This window comes from Pezoporus flaviventris, unplaced genomic scaffold, assembly GCF_033815535.1.
Source record: "Pezoporus flaviventris isolate CSIRO_AGI_PZ_B2104156 unplaced genomic scaffold, CSIRO_AGI_Pfla_v1 ptg000073l, whole genome shotgun sequence".
Lineage (NCBI taxonomy): Eukaryota > Metazoa > Chordata > Aves > Psittaciformes > Psittacidae > Pezoporus > Pezoporus flaviventris.
In genome coordinates, this window is record NW_026892621.1 from 5720523 (window position 1) to 5740783 (window position 20261).

Here is a 20261-nt window from a genome sequence, read left to right on the forward strand (position 1 = left end):
GGGTAACAGGTTCAAACTTAAACAGGGGAAGTTTAGACTGGATATAAAGAGGAAGTTCTTTACTGTTAGGGTGGTGATGCACTGGAATGGGTTGCCCAAGGAAGCTGTGAATGCTCCATCCCTGGTGGTGCTCAAGACCAGGTTGGACAGAGCCTTGGGTGCCATGGTTTAGTGTGAGGTGTCCCTGCCCATGGCAGGGGGGTTGGAACTGGATGATCTTAAGGTCCTTTCCAACCCGAACTATTCTACGATCCTATGATTCTATAAATGTTAGTAACCATTTACCAGGAGCTGCCAACAGCCTTTTGCATAGATGTTTACAGAAAACACCTCACTGGCAGTGGGATCCTTTGTATACTGAGCAGCAGATCAATGAATTTCCTGTTGCCAGTCACTAAAAATAAAATGTAAGGTGTACTCACTGTCCCTCCTGCAGCGAACTCCACATTGGCAAAAAAAGGAACTGTCAATTATCTCACCTGACTCAGTGGAAGTGCCCAATGCAGGACGCTTTGATCATACTGATATACCCTGATAGGATATACAGGTAACACTGATAGGTGTTAGATGTCCTCAGTCAGCTTAACAGCAGTAAATGTAGAACACTCTGTGGCCTTTTCAAACACCTGTGGGGAATGTGAAGTGTACCCGTGCGGCGTGTGGAGCTGGGCAGGCAGAAGGAAGGCAGCAGGATCTCTGCACAGCAAAAGTTTGGGGCCAAGCAGAGTAGCCAGGCAGAGGGGGGTAGTAGAGTCCAGGGGCTGCTAAAGGCATCTCATGCTGACTGCGTTGTACAGGCTGTATTCAGCTGTGCTTGCACTGAACCCTGCTGCAGAGCTCTCCTGAGGAGCTGGAGAGAGATTACACCTGTGCCAGCCATCCTTTGTCTCTATTGTCAGCATAAGGCTGCTGTGTTGATGGGACACATCAAGCCAACCAGAGAGATGAGTTGGGCTGACCCCCATTTCCCACTCTGTTCTCTATTTTTTATTTGACATTGTATAGGATAAGGACTTGTCCTGCAGAGCCCTCCAGAGTTTGTCCAAGAAGGGCTGGAGGAGTTGCTTGGACAGGGTCAGCAGCCTGTCTACAGAGACAAAGATACTCTTATGCTTCTACCAGCCATGCTAGTGAATGCCAGGATTATGCTCCACATCATATCAGGTAGAGCATAAGAATATGACTGAAAGATACTATCTGGGAGCACAGAGGAAGGGCAAAAACCATACAGGCAAAGGAAGCAGTAACAATTCAGGAAATAGGCAAGAGACTGGACAGAATCATAGACTGAGGAATGACTTGTAACAAGCCCCAATGTGTTCTTCCTAGGAATAAGTCTGAAAAAGCCAAGATAAACCAGGATAAAATGGCAATAAGCCCCTAGCAAGCCAGGAGACCAGGAAGGCAGTCCCTTCTGCAATGTTATTATGGAAATACCCAAGAAACAGCATCTGCATCAAACCCTGCTATTGGCTGTGAGTAACGAAAGGTAAGAAATGCTTCAGAACATGTAATGATACTGTTCAAACTTCTGATAGCCACACTGCATACACTGGAAACCATGCTGTCCTCCACTTAAAGCTGCCCATCTTGCTGCTGTTTGGAGATGTCTCAGGCACTAGGCCAGCAGGAAGGACAGGCTGACCAGTGTTCATCAGCAGCAGTGCACAGGGACTGTATTGCCTATGGACAACCCTGAGCCTGTGTTGCTGGAAAAGCCTCTGTGTGTGTGAACAAGGCCAGGTAGAGTTGTTGGTTAAGATGGAGCATCTGGGCTGTCCTGCCCATGCTTTCTAAGGGTGTCAAAAAGGGACTGTGCAAAAGCCAGGATCCTCCCGGCTGAACCCACATATGTAGGCAGGGAGGGCCTGCTCTGCATTGCCCCATGCCAGCCACTCCTCCTGCCCCTCCAAGCCACTTCTGCTGTCCTCCCTGCTGCTTGAACGGGTACCTCGTGTCACAGGATGAGAGCTGCAGCTCCGTGCTGGTTTGCCAAGAGCATGGTCTCCTCTGGACTGCAGCAGCTACATACACGTCGCTTTTTTGGGAAGGTGTTTCCTGCACAGGCTGAATCAGAGCCTTGCAGTGGCCTCCGCGGAGTGCTGGTACACCGGAATGAGCCACAGGGCATCCTGAGCTGCGCTGCAATAAGCCCGGTTAACAACGGCTGTAGGTGTCACCCAGCCTTGGGAGGTGCTAGGCGTTTTATTACAACAGGTCCTACTTTGTGGGCTGTGGCTGTTTCTGAACTGGGAACTCCCCCAGCTGGTGAACGTTTGCTATTACCATCAGCCACCCCGCCCTCGCGTCCAAAATGTCTGTGAGGACATTGCAAGACCAACCCCCAAAACTCACCAGCGTCCAGAGATGTCCGGTCAGTCAGAGCACTGGTGTCTGTGGGATGATGTGCTGATGCAGGGTACCAAAGCCAGCGGTGCAGTAGCATAACTGTCTTGTCTGGTGTTTGTGAAAAGCAACAAGGTTGGCCTGTGTCCGCAGGTGTTATACGCTTAGTGGGGTCTGTCCATCTCCTGAAGTCCAACCACTGAGGGATGCTGGATGGGAATGTGAGAAAATCCAAACCCCCAGTGGCTGCAGGCACAGCAGTTTCTCTATCAATGCTCGATCCCTCAATCCATGAGGGACCATCACACTCAAACTACTTTGAAGTGTGACTTCAAGAGAACACAGACACAAACCTCCCCATGACACACATTACAGGTCACCTACACATTCTTGGGCTTTGTACATGAAAGAATCCATAACAGATCACTGACCACTCTCCACAGAGCTTACAGCCAAAACTCCTTTCAACTTTCCAACAGGAAAATGAAACACCTGATTTTTTGGCTCTGGGTGAGCTTCTTACAAGGTCAGTGAGCCAGTGCAAGATGCTTGGTAGGAACACAAGGGCAGAAATGGGAAGGCAAAGGTGGGGATGCAGGCAGGACACATCCCTGCCTGCAGTGGTTTCACCACTCTAGCAGGGAACTCATGGGTGGGAACTAGGTGTGATTGCAGCTCACTCTATCCAAGCTTTACCATTTTGGCCTGGGACTTTGTAAGGAGTTATTGGCCAACATCTGACCAAGTTCTGTGCTGGACAGCAGAGAGGATCCAATTGTCTGCACTGTGCTGATATGTCCACCTGGGGCTTGGTACCCTGCTCCCCACAGAAACATTCCCTGGGCTCCTGTATATACTTCTCATGCTGTCCTTGGCCAAAAGCTTACCCATGGCTTAAAGTAACTTCTCAGCATTCCTTCAGACTCCTCAATTCAAACGGTTTGCCAGACCATTCTCCTGAGGAACACTCTTCATCCCCTGACCATGTGTCACCACAAGGTGCCTGCTCTGAAAGCTGACATTTAACTGGGATGAGTTCTGCAATGCCTCATACTGCACATAACAAAAGGCAACCACCCCTCCTGCACACGCGTAGCCTTTGTGTTTGCCTGCAGTGCATCAGAGATCTAGGAACCAGTGTGGATGTTTCAGAGGCAGAGGCACCGAAAAAGGCAGCAATCCTTTGACAGCACACCTGACCTTTGGTCCTTAAAGAATTCCTTACAGTGAAGCTTCATCCAAAGGCAACCTGTTTGAAGAGATGTGGTCAATGAAAAGTTCTGTATTATCACATTGTGTCATTGCCACCAACATGACTGAGGTCTGAGGCCACATCATGCATAACCCTAGGCAGAGGACTCTACCAGGCTAACCTTGAGCCTGCTGCGGCTGTCAGCAGGGGTGACTCTGCAGGCATAATTGGCTCATGCCCCTTCCAGTACCCTGTGGCCAAGAGCCAGGTAGCAGCCTAGGTGTGGGAAACGTGAATGGCCTTGTACTAGGAAAGATACCTTGCAGGAGCGGCAGCACAAGCACCCATCTGTGGATATCATGTTCAGTCTCTCTCGTGATTTACAAGAAGCATCTGGAGAACAGCCCCAGGGACAGGAGGGGCAGTCTGGAGAGATGGTTCAAAGTAGATATGGGTGAAAGGTGAAGTATCTGATGTGCCAGTGGGTGAAAAAAAAGGGGAAAGGGAAGTACCCAGTGACCTCCGAGGTGGAGAAAGGAAGCAGAGGGAAATGCGTGTGTATGTTTGTGAAAGGGAGGTGAATGGTAAGAGCAGTGCTCAGCGGTGGGCAGACACGTCAGGGTGGCCCATGGTGTCCTACCAGGACACTGGAGGCCATGCCAAATCAGCCAGGGTTTTCTGTGGTGCTGCAGCAAGCAGAGGTCTTGGTACGTTTTTTGGGTGGCAGATGGGGCTCAGAACCCAGAGATGTGCTTGCAAAGGGGCAGCAGAGCCCCGCACCTGCCTGCTCCTGCAGAGGGAGCGGCCAAGCAGCGCAGACTGCCATGGAGCTGCCTGCCCACCCTGCCTGCTGCAGGGACCCGGCTGCCTCTCTCCCGGCCGCGCACTGCCCCTCGCCCACCCCACAAAAAGGCCAGGCCCAGGCGGTTGTGTACAAAACCTGAAATAGTTTACTTTGCTTTTCCCCCCCCTTTTTTTTTCCTTTTTCTTTTTTTTTAAACTTTGCTCTAGGCTTACTTGAAGATTTTGTGAACTCGATACAAGAGCATTTGATATGAATCGGTAAATAAAACACCGTCATAGATAGATAGCCACGATAAACTTTGTTAGAAATGTACATGTCGCGAAAAAATAATAATACTAATAATAATAATCATAATAAAAAAAGCCGGCGCGACGCCCATGCCGGCGCGGGCCTGGCCTGGCCTCGCCTCCCGCGGGGGGCGCTGGTTCCGCGGGCGCCGCGCCCCGGTAATGTGTGTATATAAACAAAGCCCATAAGAAATGTACAAATATAAAAAGCTACAAACATTAATAAATTACATCGTCACAAAACACGGAAACACTCCACAAGGTGCTAGTAAAATAACTTCGTCTCCCTCCTCGTACAAGAAGTTACGCAAAGAGCTGGTACCAGCGGGCGGCGCCCCGGAGGGACTTTCCCCTTGTAAAAAACCGGTGGTGGTTATTCCAAAAGCTATGTACAAGCTACATTCTAGGAAAAGGGAGCCTCGGGAAGCGCAGCTACACAGGGCGACGGTGGGGGTGCCTGAGAAACGCGCCCAACGCCTCAGCACAGCAGCCGCCATCGCTCAGCGCCTCAGCCCGAGGCCTCGGCCCAATCCCGGCCCCCGCCCGCCCCACGGCCCCGACGCGGCCGCGCATCCCGGCCCGCTGCGCCCGCCCGCCGGGCGGGAAGGGAAGGGGCGCGGCCTGGCCCGGCGCCTTCGCGCCTCCCGCGGCTCCGCCTGAGGGCCGGGCCGGGCCGGGGCCGGGGCCGCCCGCTCTCCGCGGCAGGTTAGTATTAACTTCGCGGCTGGTCAGTCTCAGCGCTCTGAGAACGACACCTATATTAAAAAATATTTATAGCAGGATTCTGTACAGTCCGACCGCTGAAAGTTAACGGGGTGGCGGTGATGGTGGCCGAGAGCCCGGCGGCGGCTGCCCGCGGCCCCGCCGCTAGAGCAGCAGCTTCCCGTTCCGGTGGATCTTCAGGATCTTGCCGAGCCGCTGCTTGGCCGTGGCCATCCCCTTCTTCGTGCGCTTCCCTGGAAGGAGAGCGGGGCAGCAGCGTGAGGGCCCGCCCCGCCCCGCCGCCCGGAGCCGCTCCGGAGCCAGCCCTGCCCGGCGCCCCCGGCCCAGCTCCCTGCTCACGGGTGACCTCTTTGCTCACAGGCTGACGGTCGGAGCCCAGCCATGCCAGCAACCGTCCCACTCTGCAGGGCTGCATGCACACACAAGGGCACCTCCAGCTCCTCACACCTAGCAGGCCATTACAGTACCCCCCAGGGATCTCTGAGCACCTCTAAGGGAAACCTGTAGTCCAGGAAAGCTGAGCTTGTGGGCCACCATGAGTCCTGCTCCAAGCACTGCCCTGAGGATGTCTGGTCCCTTTGCCACTGCACCAAGACCAACCCATCGCAGCTCCACATTTCCTTCTTGCCCTCTCTTCCTCCAGCACTACCGAGACCACCTACGTCCAGCCCTGCCAGAAGGACACTGAAAAGACACACACACAGACAGGCACGGGCACACACACGCTTACTTCCTACAGATTCAGGCTAGCACCAAGGCACTACAATACACCCAAAGCGGACAGTGTTCCTGTCCCCATGCCATAAGAGGACATCACCACCGTGAGCCCAGACCCTTGCTCACGAGCTGTGTGCTTCAGCGAGGTCTGTGCTCCCTGTCTGCTGGTCCTGGGCAGCTGCTGCAGCTCCTCTCTGCTCACCAGCTGCCACCTTAAGGCCAGAAACTTCCCTGGTCACCAGTGCATCCAGGACTGCTGGGCACACACAAACCCATACAGCCTGTTCTCTTCCCATCATGCTGCCATTGGTGCACCTGCATGTGATACCTGCAGGCACTCAGCTTCTCTCTGCTTTTCCCATCTGCATTAAGTGCCCCAGCCTTGAAGACCATGACCATGTGTGACACCTTCCACTGGAAGTTTCCTCTTTTTTCGTCCTTTTGCCTCACTCGTTAAAACTGACAGACCTTCCCTGAAGAGGCCTTAGAGCTCCCTAATTTCTGCTTCATCCCACCATCTGCTTCCATAGCTCCTTCACTCCTAGTGATGCTCAATCTGGGGCAATCCTAGACTTGGGACTCTCCTGTGCTCCATGCAGAGAGATGCCCTGAAGTCCCCTTGGTGCCCCTAGCTGTCCCAAGACTCTGCACAGCAGGCTCTGAAAGTGCTCAGGTCCCCGCAATGTCAGCCACTTGCTTTCTTGGCACATGGCTCTTTCCCTCCTGTGAAGACTGAGCTATGCCATGGGCAAGGTGTGATCAGGCTCCCTTCACGATGCCCTGACTCACCAACCAGACTGGGGTTTGGCTTCATTCAGCCCTCCTTTTCCCATCACATCTTTCACTGGCTTGGACCTGTTAGACTAATGCCACCATTTCACCACAAAGACATAATTCCAGGCAAACACGTTCATTCCGCTCTGGTTCTGCAGACAGCCACAGGTATTACCAGCTCCTGGCAGGACCCTAGCACCTGCCATGGGCAATGTACGTCCTGTATGGCCTGTTCCAAATGCTCTGGTGTTCTACTGTTTGTCAGGACACTGTGGTCTACTTCTAATTTGCCCCACTCAAACAGAGGGGGACACAGGAAACATCTGCCACATCGCCTGGCTCACATCAGGGACTCTCCCAGTAGAATCACACCCTTCATCTTCACACTACACAGTGCCTGTCCCACACCTGTCTCTCACACTCGCTGAGCAAAGTTCAAGCAGAGCATAGGAGGTCTTAGCCCAGACTCCAGCACAGCCTCAGCTTTATAACAGTTTCCCTACAGCAGACAAGCAGCGACCTCTTCCTCTCTCTTGGCTTTGGTTGTGCGGCTGTGTTACTCCCAGGGTTTGATATTCCTCTGCTCCCTTGTGGCAACTCTCAAGTTTGCGGATGTGCAGTGCTCTACACGTGCTGGGAGGATGTCCTCACAGGTACTGGTGTACAACCACCACCCAACCACAGAAGAGCCTGACCTAGCCCTGGCAGAACAGCCTTCATGGATGTATCTTCCCCTGGACAAGCTTCGCCAGACAGGCTGGACTGCGATGTGACCACTGCAGGTGTCCTCAGGAGCCTCGGGGCATGCTCAGGAGTACTTCCTAGCACGGGATGCCTTGAACCCTGCAACAAACAGCCCAGAAGCAAACACGTATTTGGGCCCACGATGCCAGGACAGCCAAAGCCATGGGCCCCGTCTCTGACCAGATCTGACCTACTGAAGCACTTGTACATACCCATGGCAGACACAACATGTGAGGTCCCTGCAAAAGGCACGGATTACACGACCAATTCACCCTTCCCCATTCCTACACCATAACTCCAGGCGTTTCCTGGTACCTTTGGTGGAGGCATTGTTCTGCGAGGATGATGAGGGTCTCCTCTGTGTGAGGAAAACACCGGGTGCCATCGGCTGCGATCCCCTGTTAGGCTGGGCGACCCCAAAGGTGCTGGCCCCTGCGGTGTACTCGTGATCTGTGAGGCTGCTGGCATGTGACTCCAGCTTCAGCTCTGGCGAGCTGCCTTCCTGAGCCGGTTTGTTCACGTTGTTGGTTGACAGCTTCTTTTTGGTATTTTTTTTCTTCTTGCCTTTTTGTTCCTCCTTTAAAATGACAAACATGAAGCTCAGATTAATCCCCAGAAGACCTTTAGCTACGGCAAGGGCCAGCGGCGTTGCTTAGGGTCCTGATACAACGAAAACCCATGAAGCTTGCCATGTACAAACTGCTCAGGGGCTGTTCCAACACCGTCTCGCTCACAGGTCTCTCTGCTGCAGGCAAACATTTGCCTTTATTGTCTTTCTTGACCTACGTCTGTGCTTTGTGCAGAGCCTCCTTGTTTGTCAACTCTGCACGCACTGCAGCGAGCGGGAGCCAGCCAGGACCAAAACGACCCTGCCCTGGGAGAGCAGCAGGGTTTTGCATGAACAAATCTTTCGATGTTCCACAAAAACTGTCACCTCCTATCTTCAGGTATCTTCATACACTTTCATAACAGCACGGAGGACATTAAACATCCCACTGATTCCCAGACTCTGCTTCCTGCTAGGACATGCATGTTATTTCCACCTGTAACTGCACTTATACATACATAACATGAGAACAGTGCTCTTCCACCATGTTGTTTCCCTTGTCTACTTTCAGTCCACTCCTTTATGAAACCCTGCTGCCATTCTTAAGAGCTCCTCTACTCAACAGTACACACCACAGAAGCCCAACGCCACCAAAACCTGCATCTCCAGTAGCTTGCCAAAGTGTCCCACCAACCTTGCTCCAGCAGACCTGGTCACCTTCCTGCCTCATTTGTGGGGCCTGTATGCATTGGGCACTTAGCATCTGAACTCTTCAGAGACCGGACACTCAGCAACACTCAGAGTGCCTCAATTTTTGCTAAACTGACCCACAGTTATCCACAGTTCACCAAGTCTTTGGAAGTTAATCCTTATGCTTCTCAGCAGCCAATTTCCACAGACAAGGCAATCACACCAGTCACACCAGATACACATCAATGTGCTGTTCATGCACACTTCTTTCAGGCAGCCTCCTTCTGTCTTAGCCTGGTAGCTACGCTCGCTCATCCTTCTCTACACTTCCAACACATCGCCTACTCTGAGCTGCAGCACTGTCATGTTGTCTCATTGTTGGACTTTCATCACATCCCTGAGACTGCTGAGCCTTGTGTCACTGGCATGAGTAAACACTGGGGAGGGCTGACACTGCACTGCTACTGCGGCATGGCTCCTGCTGGGGAGAGGGCTTTCGTTTCCTGGCAGCTATGACTTCTGAAGCAGCCTCACCTGCTGTGACAACTTGGCTGCAGCAGCGGCGAGTCCAGTTTCAATGGAGGCAACTCTTGTGCCCTCTCGCACCGGTCTGTCTTGTCGAGGCACCGAGGGGCCAACTCGTGCTACAAGGAAAGCAGATGCAGGTGAGATGTGCAGAAAGTGCCTGTGAGTGCAGTGTTACCACCCACCTCCTGTGCAGGAAGGGCCAGGGATCCGGCAGCCTCTGCCCTTCCTTCCCCAGGACACGTGCAAAGCCAGGAGGTGCCAACAGCCTCCAGTCACAGTGGCTTGGGGAGAAGCTGCCAATAAGGATGAAACACAGCTGAGCAACTTCACTGGCAGCTGAAGCTACCTTAAGCCAAAGCCATGGAGGTTTCTGCCTACACTACAGATACGAGCAACTCCAGCATCGTTTCCAAATGGAAAGTGTTCACTGCCCCACGAGCTGCAGGTGGACATGCGTGCCACAAGCTGATGAGACATGGGCTGCTTGTCACACACACAGCAAACTGCAGAGACCTCCTTGTTAGTGGGCACATCAAAGGGGTCTAAGGACCCCCTGGCCTGTCACTGACTCTGGTGCGCTGCAACAAAACCACCCCTCCAGACCACCCGCTTTGGCTGAACATGGAGAACTATTCCCATACTCTGTCTCATTATTCTTTACACAGCCAACCCCTAAAAGCCCTGGCTATTCAGCTGTCTGGGGTTTCATGGCTACACCACTGCTGAGGTGGCCACCAACTGTTCCATCACCAAGAGCGTGAAGAAGAATAAACCAACAACCCACCAAGGAATGACTTTTCCTGCCACCTGATTGACAGAGGAAGGCTAACACTTCTTGGCATGAGTCCCAGCGCAGGCTGTCAAATCCCACTGCACTGGGAGGCCTAAATCCTTCACGTGATAAAGAAATTGCTGGTTGTGGTCTTACAATTTCTACACTCCTTGAAAAATGGCTGATTTATTAGGGACCTGCACAGCTTAGCCTGAGTCGGGGCAGGACAGACTTACCAGTTGGACTGTAAGGGGCATCATCTGAACTTTTCCTTTTCTTTGATCGGGATTTGAAAACTGGATTATCTTCATCTGATTCAAGAGAAGGGTAAACTACAGTGGGAAACAAAGGCAATAGTTTCAGTGTAGGAAACAGCTCTACCCTTGCATCAAGGCCCACTTGCTCTGTGTGGGTGCAGTAACTACAGGCAGCACAGCTACAATAGCAAGGGCCCCAGAAATACCACTGAGTGGTGACACAGCTGCACCACTCAGGGAACTTTCTGCTCTAATACACACACTACACCTGGGAGCTGCCATCATTAAACTGTGACCAGGTACTTTTAGGATACACACTGAAACTTCTCAGACAGGAAAAATCAGCTCTTTCTCTTGTCTGTGGAGCAGCAGCACAGCTAGAAGAGACATGAACAGGTTTCCTTATCTCAAGCTAGACTGGTACTGAAGGCACGTCAGCCAACCACTTCTTTCAGCACACAGCTTCCTGGCTCCTGTGACTCCTGCACCATGCGGCAGAGGCAAATAAGACACAGTGCAAGTATCCAAAAGGTAAATGTGAACCATTCTGCCAAAGGACCCTTTGCAGGCCTGTGGGATAAACTCCAACTGATCTCTCTAAATGTTGTCCCAACCTAGACTATGAAGTTTCTGCTTTTCTTTTTTGGTCCACACGTTTGATTTTCTTGTTAGCTGCCATTTGTCACCTCACTCATGATTTTGGCATTACTGTGGCATTTGGCCATTGACACCAGAAGCCTGCTGATCAGAGGTGGCACAAAGCCTCTGGAAACCAAGCATGCTCCCCTCAAAGGCTCTCCATTCACTGGCAGCACAGGCACACAAGAAGCAAATCCACTCCTCAGCAGAGCAGGGCCTTGTTCACTTGTGACCTCTGTCTCTAAACCACAGCCCTGTCCAACAGCTTCATGGAGCTGCCCTTTCTAAAAGCACCTTCCAGCACCGCCACTGCATGCAAGGGCACTCTAAATGGCTGGGCAGCATTCTGCAACATGTCACAGCATCTCCATCTCACCTTGGTGTCTCTGTTAGTAATGTGAAAAGACACACTCCACTTTTGCAATTGTAGCAAATGATTTCTGATGGCCCTGCTTGTCAGGGAGACTCAAACACACACACAGACTCTCTTGTTATCCAGTATAAACCTCTACCAACTTCTTGTCCTCTTTGGGACTTCAGATTTTCCAGCCCCTACCAGTCTTCACATTATTCCTTTTCTTCATTTCCTCACTTCTTTATACTCAAAAAACAGCCCTCCAGATTATTACGGCAGAACTGATGTTACTGGTGCAAACTGGCTTTGTGCCCATTTCTGCTTCAGATGCTGGCATTCTCTGCCAGCACTCAAACACCACTGGATCCCTTTTCCAAGTACAAATCCAACTTCTCATTCATCTTAGCTAGATATTTTATTGCCATTGTGTAGACAAAGACATTTCTGTCATAAGTACTAGTACCTGACACACATTTCTGGGACAGTTTCCTGTTTCTTGGCTGACTGCTGTGGTTTCAGTGGACTTCCATGTTTCTTAAGACTGTCTGATTGTGACATGCCCCAAATACAGTCTGTCTGGATGGCCATGTCACCACTGGCTCTGGGGTCAGCCTACCCATCTTTACGGTGTTTGCTTAATTTTGCCATGCAGGTCTCTTGTTATTTGCACTCCTCCTTCCCAAAACACCCAGTGGATTCCAATGGGACAGAATGTGAGCAAGCGCATCATGAGAAACATGGGTGTATGTGCAAACATGCACAGGTATGTACATGCAGCCCCAGGCACCCACTTAGAGCTCATCTGTACTCACCATAGTCTGAATCTTTAAAACAGGCATCTAAGTGGTCCTGGTCCTCATCATAATCTTCTATGTCGATGTTGTTCTTTGTGCTTTTCTTCAGTAACCGTTTGCCGGTGGCTTTGTTGCTGCCACCACCCGTTTTTTTAGAGTTCTGTGTGGAGATGGAGTTATTCTTTGCCTGGTTGGTTCCCCACGATGGCTGGAGGCAAGACTCTGAGGACTGGAGGTTTGCCATGGATAGCATGCCCTGGATCGCTTCCTGCGTGCTGGGTGAGGCAGGTGGCTGACTGTGGGGAACAGTGAGAAACATAAGAGCTATCAGTGATTCCAGAAACACAGGAACCCCTCACAAACAGCTTACTCCTTTTCTTGCACAGTGCTGCTAGGAGAGGTTTCCTGATTACTGCCTTTTGAGCAGCTGGACATACCACAAGTGATTCTTATGCTACCAGCAGTATCCCCATCAGCCCACTAGATTTTAGGGTGCTGCCCCAGAAGTAAGGAAGCTGGCATGCAATGGGCAGCTCTCTGCGGGCTGTTGATGCTGACAGGTGACAGCATCAGCAGGGGTGAGGACAGGGGTCAGGTTACTTTTTGTAGCCCAAACCAGCATTCATAGGATCACAAAGAATCATGGAATCCTTATGGTTGGAAGGGACCTCTTTAGATCATTCAGTCTAACCCTCTTCAAGGCAGGGCCACCAGGAGAAGTTACACAGGAACGTGTCCAGGAGGGTTTAGAATGTCTCCAGCGAGGGAGACTCCACAACGCCCCTGGGCAGCCTGTTCAGTGCTCTGCCACCCTCAACAGAAGGAAGCTCTTCATGTTGAGGTAAAACTTGTGTTTTAGTTTATGGCCAATGTTCCTTGTCCTGTCACCGAAAGCTGGGAGAATATAACTCCTTACCACCAATGTAGCATTAAGAAGCAGGTACTTCTTTATTGCAGCGCTGGGTGCTAGGTGGAATTTCCACAAATCAAGCACACCCAGTGCTGATTTCATCCTTACATTTATACACAAAAATCACAAGGTAGTACACTCCCAGTTACAACGATTGGTTAGTGATTTACATACAATTATAATATCTGCAGTGTCATTCTCTTCTGCTACTACGCTTGCGCGGAGGAAGGGTCTTCACTTGGGCAAGGGTCTTCTCAATCTGTGGGTGTGCTTTTTAGTATTGTAATGAAGGCAGTTTACTTTAGGTCACCTTAAAAGTAAGTTTTGTTGCCAAGTTGGCCAGTGAGATTTCTACCTTGCCAGGTTGTCACATAACTCATCCTATATACAATGAACCCTAAGTGCTTTTGTTATGCTCTAGAGAGTAAGGACTAAGGCTAGCACGTCACAGAGAACAGGGACTTGAAGCAACACAGCATCTAATTTCTAAGCTAACACAGCATCCCATGCTAACATAGAGGCTAACTTCTTAAATCAAGATGTTCTAATAGTTAACTGCTTCATAATCAAACACAAAATATAGAAAGATACAGTAAAACTTCAGAGAATCTGCAACAGTCCTGTTGCTGGAAAGAGTCTGGCAATGACACAGTGTCTCTACTGCCAGCTCTAAGGGCTTATGGGTCAGCACTGGAGGGGGATGCTGTGGTGTGCTTCTGTGACATGCTGCCAGAGAGTAGAGAAAGAATCTGAACAACTGTAAGGAAGCTCATGATCACAGGCAACAGTTCCCACTGGGGGATGTCACTACTCCAGGATCTGCTAGAAGAGAATAGTGTAGGCCAGGTTGGACAGAGAGTTAGGCAACATGGTCTACTGTGAGGTGTCCCTGCCCATGGCAGGGGATTGGAACTGGATGATCTTAAGGTCCTTTCCAACCCAAACCATTCTATGATTCTATTGTGGTCACAAACAACTGAAGAAATTTCTACAATGCATTGGGATGGTTTTCTGATGTGGGTTTGGGATGGATTAATTATGGGAGATGCTGGAGAGACATGGACTGGATGGGGGGGCTGCAGGGTGGATGAAAACCTTGCTTTCATGGAACTTGCTTTTTGGTATTTTAATGCCAGTTGTCAACAGCACATCTACTACGGGAAGAAACACATTCCTATGGAGCAGGCTGAGGTCAACAACATGTAAATTCTGACTGGCATCTATGCTTAGTGATGTGGAAAGCAAGCTCCCCACCACAGAGAAAGTAGAGGAATGATAATGTCCTCAGAGGAAGTCAGACATTAATTCTGTGGCAGGCAGAACACATCATCATGCACTGCCAGAACTTTGGAGTTTGGGCAAAAAGTGAAATGTAAAATGCAACACCCCCCCCCTCCTGTGGGAATGGTATTTTTTACAGTTGTGCAGCACAAGCCACCAGGATACAGCATTTCCCAAGCAAATTAGCAGTACCACATTGCTTTCTCTTACTTTACTTTAATACAATCCACTTTAAACCATTACAGGACTCGGGATAGAGTAATGTACAAGACATAATGGGAGTTTCTGGTCACTAATTGCATTAATAAATAATCCTGGAAATGAGTTAAGACTGGGGTTAGCAGCTAGAAACTCAATGAATAAAAGAATACTTAGTTAGGAAAGAGACATTTTAATCCCTTCATTATCATGCCAGATGCTTTAGCCTTCTCCTTGTCAAAGGCATATTTTGCACCATCTATAAGAAATTAACATATTTTCTTTCCAGTTTTTCCCCCAACTGCTTTTGCAAACACCGACCTCTCAAAACACTGCAAACAGACCATCAAGTAGTGACCACTAAATCGGCAAATCAGAGGGGAACTGCCTTAAGCAACACAAACTTCAACAAGTAAATTGTGGAATATGATCAAAACCAGTGGTTCTGAGAGTCAGACCACAGCCTGAACGTGTGGGAGAAATGTCTCAAAGAGATAGAGCTGTGCGTGGGGCAAAGTGTTTCTCATTAGAGCATGTGCTTGTGTGTATTTCCATTAGAAGCATTGCAGCTTTCTAAGCCTCAAAGAATTCAGAAAGACCCAGGAAGCAATATATAAGCTCTGGAAGGACCTATCTATACCCTTCCTGCTGCTTCAGCAGTGACTTCAAAACCAAAATATTTATGGGAGTGAACTCTCTGTGAGTTACTACTCTGACTTAGCAAACACTTGAAATCAGCGGGGGAGCAGGAGCAAAGCAGCTAGAGCATTTCTCAACGGTCTGTGGCTCTGTGACTTCTGAGCAAGCTGCTCTAGTGGAAGGTGTCCCTGCCAGTGGCAGGGGTTGGAACTAGGTGAGCTGTAAGATCCCTTCCTACCCAAACCAGTCTGAGATTTTGCATGGCTTCCCTGCTACAGATTTAAATTCTTTCCTTTTACTCTTGTAAAGACAAGGACACACGATTGAGAGATTAGTTTACTGCAATAACTCTTCCCTGCCTAGCAAGCCTGGTGGTTTTAGCTGCGTACAGTGCAGGAACTGAAGGCAGTTCACGCTGGAAGCTGCTAGCTTCCCCTGCAACACCCAGCACTGCATGGTAAACCAAGGTGCAGCTGCTACATGGTCCACAGGTAAAAAAATTCACATAATCCCAGACTGGTTTGTGTTGGAAGGGACCTTAAAGCTCATCCAGTTCTACCCCCCTTGCCACGGGCAGGGACCCCTTCCACTAGAGCAGCTTGCTCCAAGCCCCTGTGTCCAACCTGGCCTTGAACACTGCCAGGGATGGGGCAGCCACAGCTTCTCTGGGCACCCTGTGCCAGCGCCTCAGCACCCTCACAGGGGAGAGCTTCTGCCTAAGAGCTCATCTCAGTCTCCCCTCTGGCAGGTTAAAGCCATTCCCCTTGGCCTGTCCCTACAGGCCCTTGTCCAAAGCCCTTCTCCAGGTTTCGTGTAGGCCCCCTTAGGTATTGGAAGGCTGCTCTAAGGTGTCTTGAGTCTCCTCTTTTCAAGGTTGATATATATATTTTTATACATATATATATATACAAGTACATACATATGCCTACCTCTTACTGCTTTAAAAGTAGGGAAAGATGGAAATTATTGCTGAGAGTCAGACATGACCACCTGGCATTACATTGTGACACGGTAGGTTTGTATATCATATTTCTTCCATTTATTTCTTTTAAAAAGCACGTTATGGCCATTTAAACAGCCCAGCATAATTATGAAATGAAACATACTCATTTCATTTATCGGGAGCTTTCTTCAATCAAGCTGCAACACACACTGCCAAAGCCTAATTGTTTATACAAGAGCCAAAATTGATATGACACATTCCCACTGAACTACCACACACAGTGTAGTAACTCATGCGGAGTTTAGTTATGTGACTGCGTTAGTGACTTTGATTTCAGAAACCACAAAGTCTACAAGTACACTGGCTCCAGAGCCCAGGCTGGAGGGAGGAAACTGAAAGGCCTGAGTCCTCCTCCATTACTGAGTGGCATTTTTAACCCATTGTAGACGGCAAAAGACACTTCCCAAGCAAGGAAGAGAATGAAGGCTGCAAAAAGACCTCAGAGCAGCCCTCCAGTATCTTGTGGCAGTCTACAAGGGTGCTGGAAAGGGACTCTTTGTCAGGGACTGTAGTGATAGGGCAGGGGTGATGGGTTCAAACTAAAACAGGGGGAGTTCAGGTTAGATCTAAGGCAGAAGCTCTTCCCTGTGAGGGTGCTGAGGCGCTGGCACAGGGTGCCCAGAGAAGCTGTGGCTGCCCCATCCCTGGCAGTGCTCAAGGCCAGGTTGGACACAGGGGCTTGGAGCAAGCTGCTCTAGTGGAAGGGGTCCCTGCCCATGGCAGGGGGTTGGAGCTGGATGAGCTTTAAGGTCCCTTCCAAACCAAACCACTCTGGGATTCTGTAATACATAGTGACTATGTTACTTGATTTGAAAATCATTGGCTTATTCACCCCCATTAGGACTGAAAAGAGAACTCTTAGAGGAGACTCGGCACGCAGACCTCTGTTCAACAGAGAGATGAGAATCTCAGGCACTGTGCTGCAGCGAGTAACAACCTCCCAATGTTGCTGCACAATGGCAAGATTGCTGTCACAGGGCTGCCTGGCACTCCACAACTGATGTACTCTGCATGAAGCCAGTCTATATAACATGCTTTAATCTCCAAGCTGTGAACGAGACAACTGCCTAATAAACTGAGAAGATTGAACCAAAAGATGTCTCTGGTTCAGAAACACTCCCTCCTTTTGATTTCTCTATAGCTCTGTCACCACACTGCGACCTTAAAAAATTCCATCTTCTCTCTGAACATCAAAAACCATATATATATATAAAAAAAATATATATATTTAAACTCACTGATAAAATTTGCTGCTATGATTTCCTCTGGTAACTTATTCCATATGGTCCCCATTGACCACAAGGCGCATCTTTTGGAATTCTCAGTTATGGCTTTTAGCTTCCCATCTTTCCTGGGTTTAGATAATAATATCTTCCTATCTGAGGGAACATTTTCATTCCATTTTAACAGGTCCTTTCATCTTTGCAAACTCCTCTTTTCCTGGGTCACACCCCCCAATAGCCAGCAAAGGCACAGCATGGGTGAGGACAGCACCCATCTCTTTGTCCAGTCTGTTCTCAACTCTCAGACCACTGCTACAGCTGTTTCTACTTCCTCCACAGGTTCTGTGGCTTTTATAACCAAAGCAGAGCTAGACAAAGCAGGGAAGAAACAGATACTGATATCACAGAATGTGGGATCTGGTTTTACTGCTCAAAGCAAACTGGTTTTGCTGTTTTGCACGTATAAAATGGTGCAATACACCTCTTGCTCTCAAGCACCATAGAATCACAATGGTTTGGGTTGGAAGGGACCTTAGAGCTCATCTAGTTCCAATCCCCCTGCCACGGGCAAAATCTACTGTATGAATCATGAGTAGGATAAATTCTGCCTCAAGCAGCCATCCTGGAGAACCAACACTGCTTGCAGCCCAGAAAGCCAGCTGTGTCCTGGGCTGCATCAAAAGGAGCGTGACCAGCAGGTTGAAGGAGGTGATCCTGCCCCTCTACTCTGCTCTCGTGAGACCCCACTTGGAGCATTGTGTGCAGTTCTGGTGTCCTCAACATAAGAAGCACATGGAGCTCTTGGAGGAAGCCCAGAGGAGGCCATGAGGATGATCAGGGACTGGAGCACCTCCCGTATGAAGACAGGCTGAGAAAGTTGGGGCTGTTCAGCGTGGAGAAGAGAAGCTGCGTGGAGACCTCATAGCAGCCTTCCAGTATCTGAAGGGGGGCTATAGGGATGCTGGAGAGGGACTCTTCATTAGGGACTGCAGCGATAGGACAAAGGATGACGGGTTCAAACTGAAACAGGGGAAGCTTAGGTTAGATACAAGGAAGAAGTTCTTTACTGTGAGGTTGGTGAGGCACTAGCAGAGGCTGCCGAAGGAAACTGTGAATGCTCCATCCCTGGCAGTGTTCAAGGCCAGGTTGGATGGAGTCTTGGGTGACATGGTTTAGTTTGTGGTGTCCCTGCCTACAGCAGGGGGTTGGAAATAGATGATATTAAGGACTTTTCCAACCCCAACCATTCTATGATTCTATGATATGCCTAGCCTGCCTGGTAAAGATGGCTGAATGAAGCAGAGTTAAGATGGAACTGGCTTATTAAAAGGCCAGACAAGAACAGCCTTGCCATACATTTCACATGCCACATTTCCACCTGACCTGTCATTCTCACTTTCCAGGAGATAACTCCTTTGTTTGCACAACAGGCACAGTTAGAGGCTAGAAACTTGTGCCAGCAATTTACCCAGAGCTTCCAGAAGTAACAAGGCTGTGGTTCCTATGGAGCAGCAGAAAGTGCTTAGGTGAATAACTTTGGTCTTCTACAGATGGGGGACAAATCATCCAGTTAAGACTGCAGCAGCAAAGATCTACTTCATCAGCAGACTACTAGGAAGGACAGGACATAAGATGTTGCAGTTCATGTCTGTGGTGCCATTACATGCACAGAAGCCACAAACTCAGTTCCTAAAAGCCCTTCTTGGGGATTTGTTTGAGTTAAGCAAGACATTTCCATATGTGAAGAGTTCCACTAGCTTTTTTCAAAACAACATGAATGCTTCTGCTACCTAGCTCTCTACCAGCAGTTTAAGATCTTAAAAGACTGGAGGTAGTGAACCCATCCATTTGTTTGGAGATGGGCCCAAACAAAACTCATGTTCCAGACGATCTTGCACTGCAGGATTTGAGTCTAGGAGACGTATTTTCCAATTCTGTATTGCTTTTAACTCCTCACTGTTTGGATTACTAAAAGCTCTACTGCTTCCCTTATTAACCATATTCCAAACCATCCAGTGGCAATACCAGTGTCTCCCGACAAAGGTCCCATATAAAACCCAACCAAGGCCAGACAAGCACTTCCATTTTAGGTATAGAAGTATCCATGAAAGAGTTTGGTGTTTTCCAAGCCATTTGTTTTGGTGGGGAGAAGAATGATGACCGGGGTGTGAAGGAGGGTAGACAATTCCCTGTTTTCTTCCTGCAAACATTTGACATTGGGGCAACTACACAACACCTTATAATGCCTTATGGAAGGAGTGCTGGTCATCTAGATGACTTTATTATTACAACATTACTATATTACTTAATTATTACTACATTAAAAACCATTATTCATGCCCTCAAGCCACATCCACTGAATTCACCCTTCCTTTTGAATGATTCATCTATTATGGTATTATTGCTAAAATGGATGTTCAACATTTGCAGATGGGAAATGCCTCTACATTATATCACCAAAATCTTTCCCATTCACTTTCCCACCTCTCCCTCCAGATCACAGGATAAAGGAAGAATTTCCTTACTGGATTAAAAAAAAAAAAAGCAGCTGCTGAGGTGCAAAATTCATTCTCACACACACAGCCACAAAAAAGCCTTTTCTGTTTATGGGTAAGAGGGAACACCATCCCTCAGTGCATACCTGTTGGTATTATACTCCAAACCCCCAACTTCCTTGCTTGCTTGCAGAAGATCAAGAATTCCTGCTGAACTTCCACTCTCTTTCTTTACTTTGGAATTGCGCCCTGGCTTTGCCTCTGTGTCAATGTGAAGCAAATCTTCATCTGACGAGTCATCACTCTGCAAAAACAAGGAACAGGTTCAAAAAAGTGGAAGTT

At 49.2% G+C, this 20261-nt stretch overlaps 1 protein-coding gene across 4 annotated transcripts in view; it reads right to left on the reverse strand.

The window, feature by feature from the left end:
• Window positions 1–4622: 4622 nt before the first annotated feature.
• The window catches only part of PHF2 (PHD finger protein 2), an 83905-nt gene continuing 68266 nt past the window's right edge, over window positions 4623–20261 (reverse strand). Inside the window, exons 17-22 of one of the 4 annotated variants that reach the window (XM_061473016.1) lie at window positions 20066–20223; window positions 12189–12466; window positions 10362–10457; window positions 9360–9469; window positions 7904–8165; window positions 4623–5586 (exon numbers count right to left, since the gene is read on the reverse strand). In XM_061473016.1, coding sequence (XP_061329000.1) covers window positions 5498–5586; window positions 7904–8165; window positions 9360–9469; window positions 10362–10457; window positions 12189–12466; window positions 20066–20223 — 993 coding nt within the window. In that variant the 3' untranslated portion in view covers window positions 4623–5497. The remainder of the gene's footprint in view (window positions 5587–7903; window positions 8166–9359; window positions 9470–10361; window positions 10458–12188; window positions 12467–20065; window positions 20224–20261) is intronic. The other 3 variants (XM_061473018.1, XM_061473017.1, XM_061473019.1) reach the window with 3 other exon arrangements.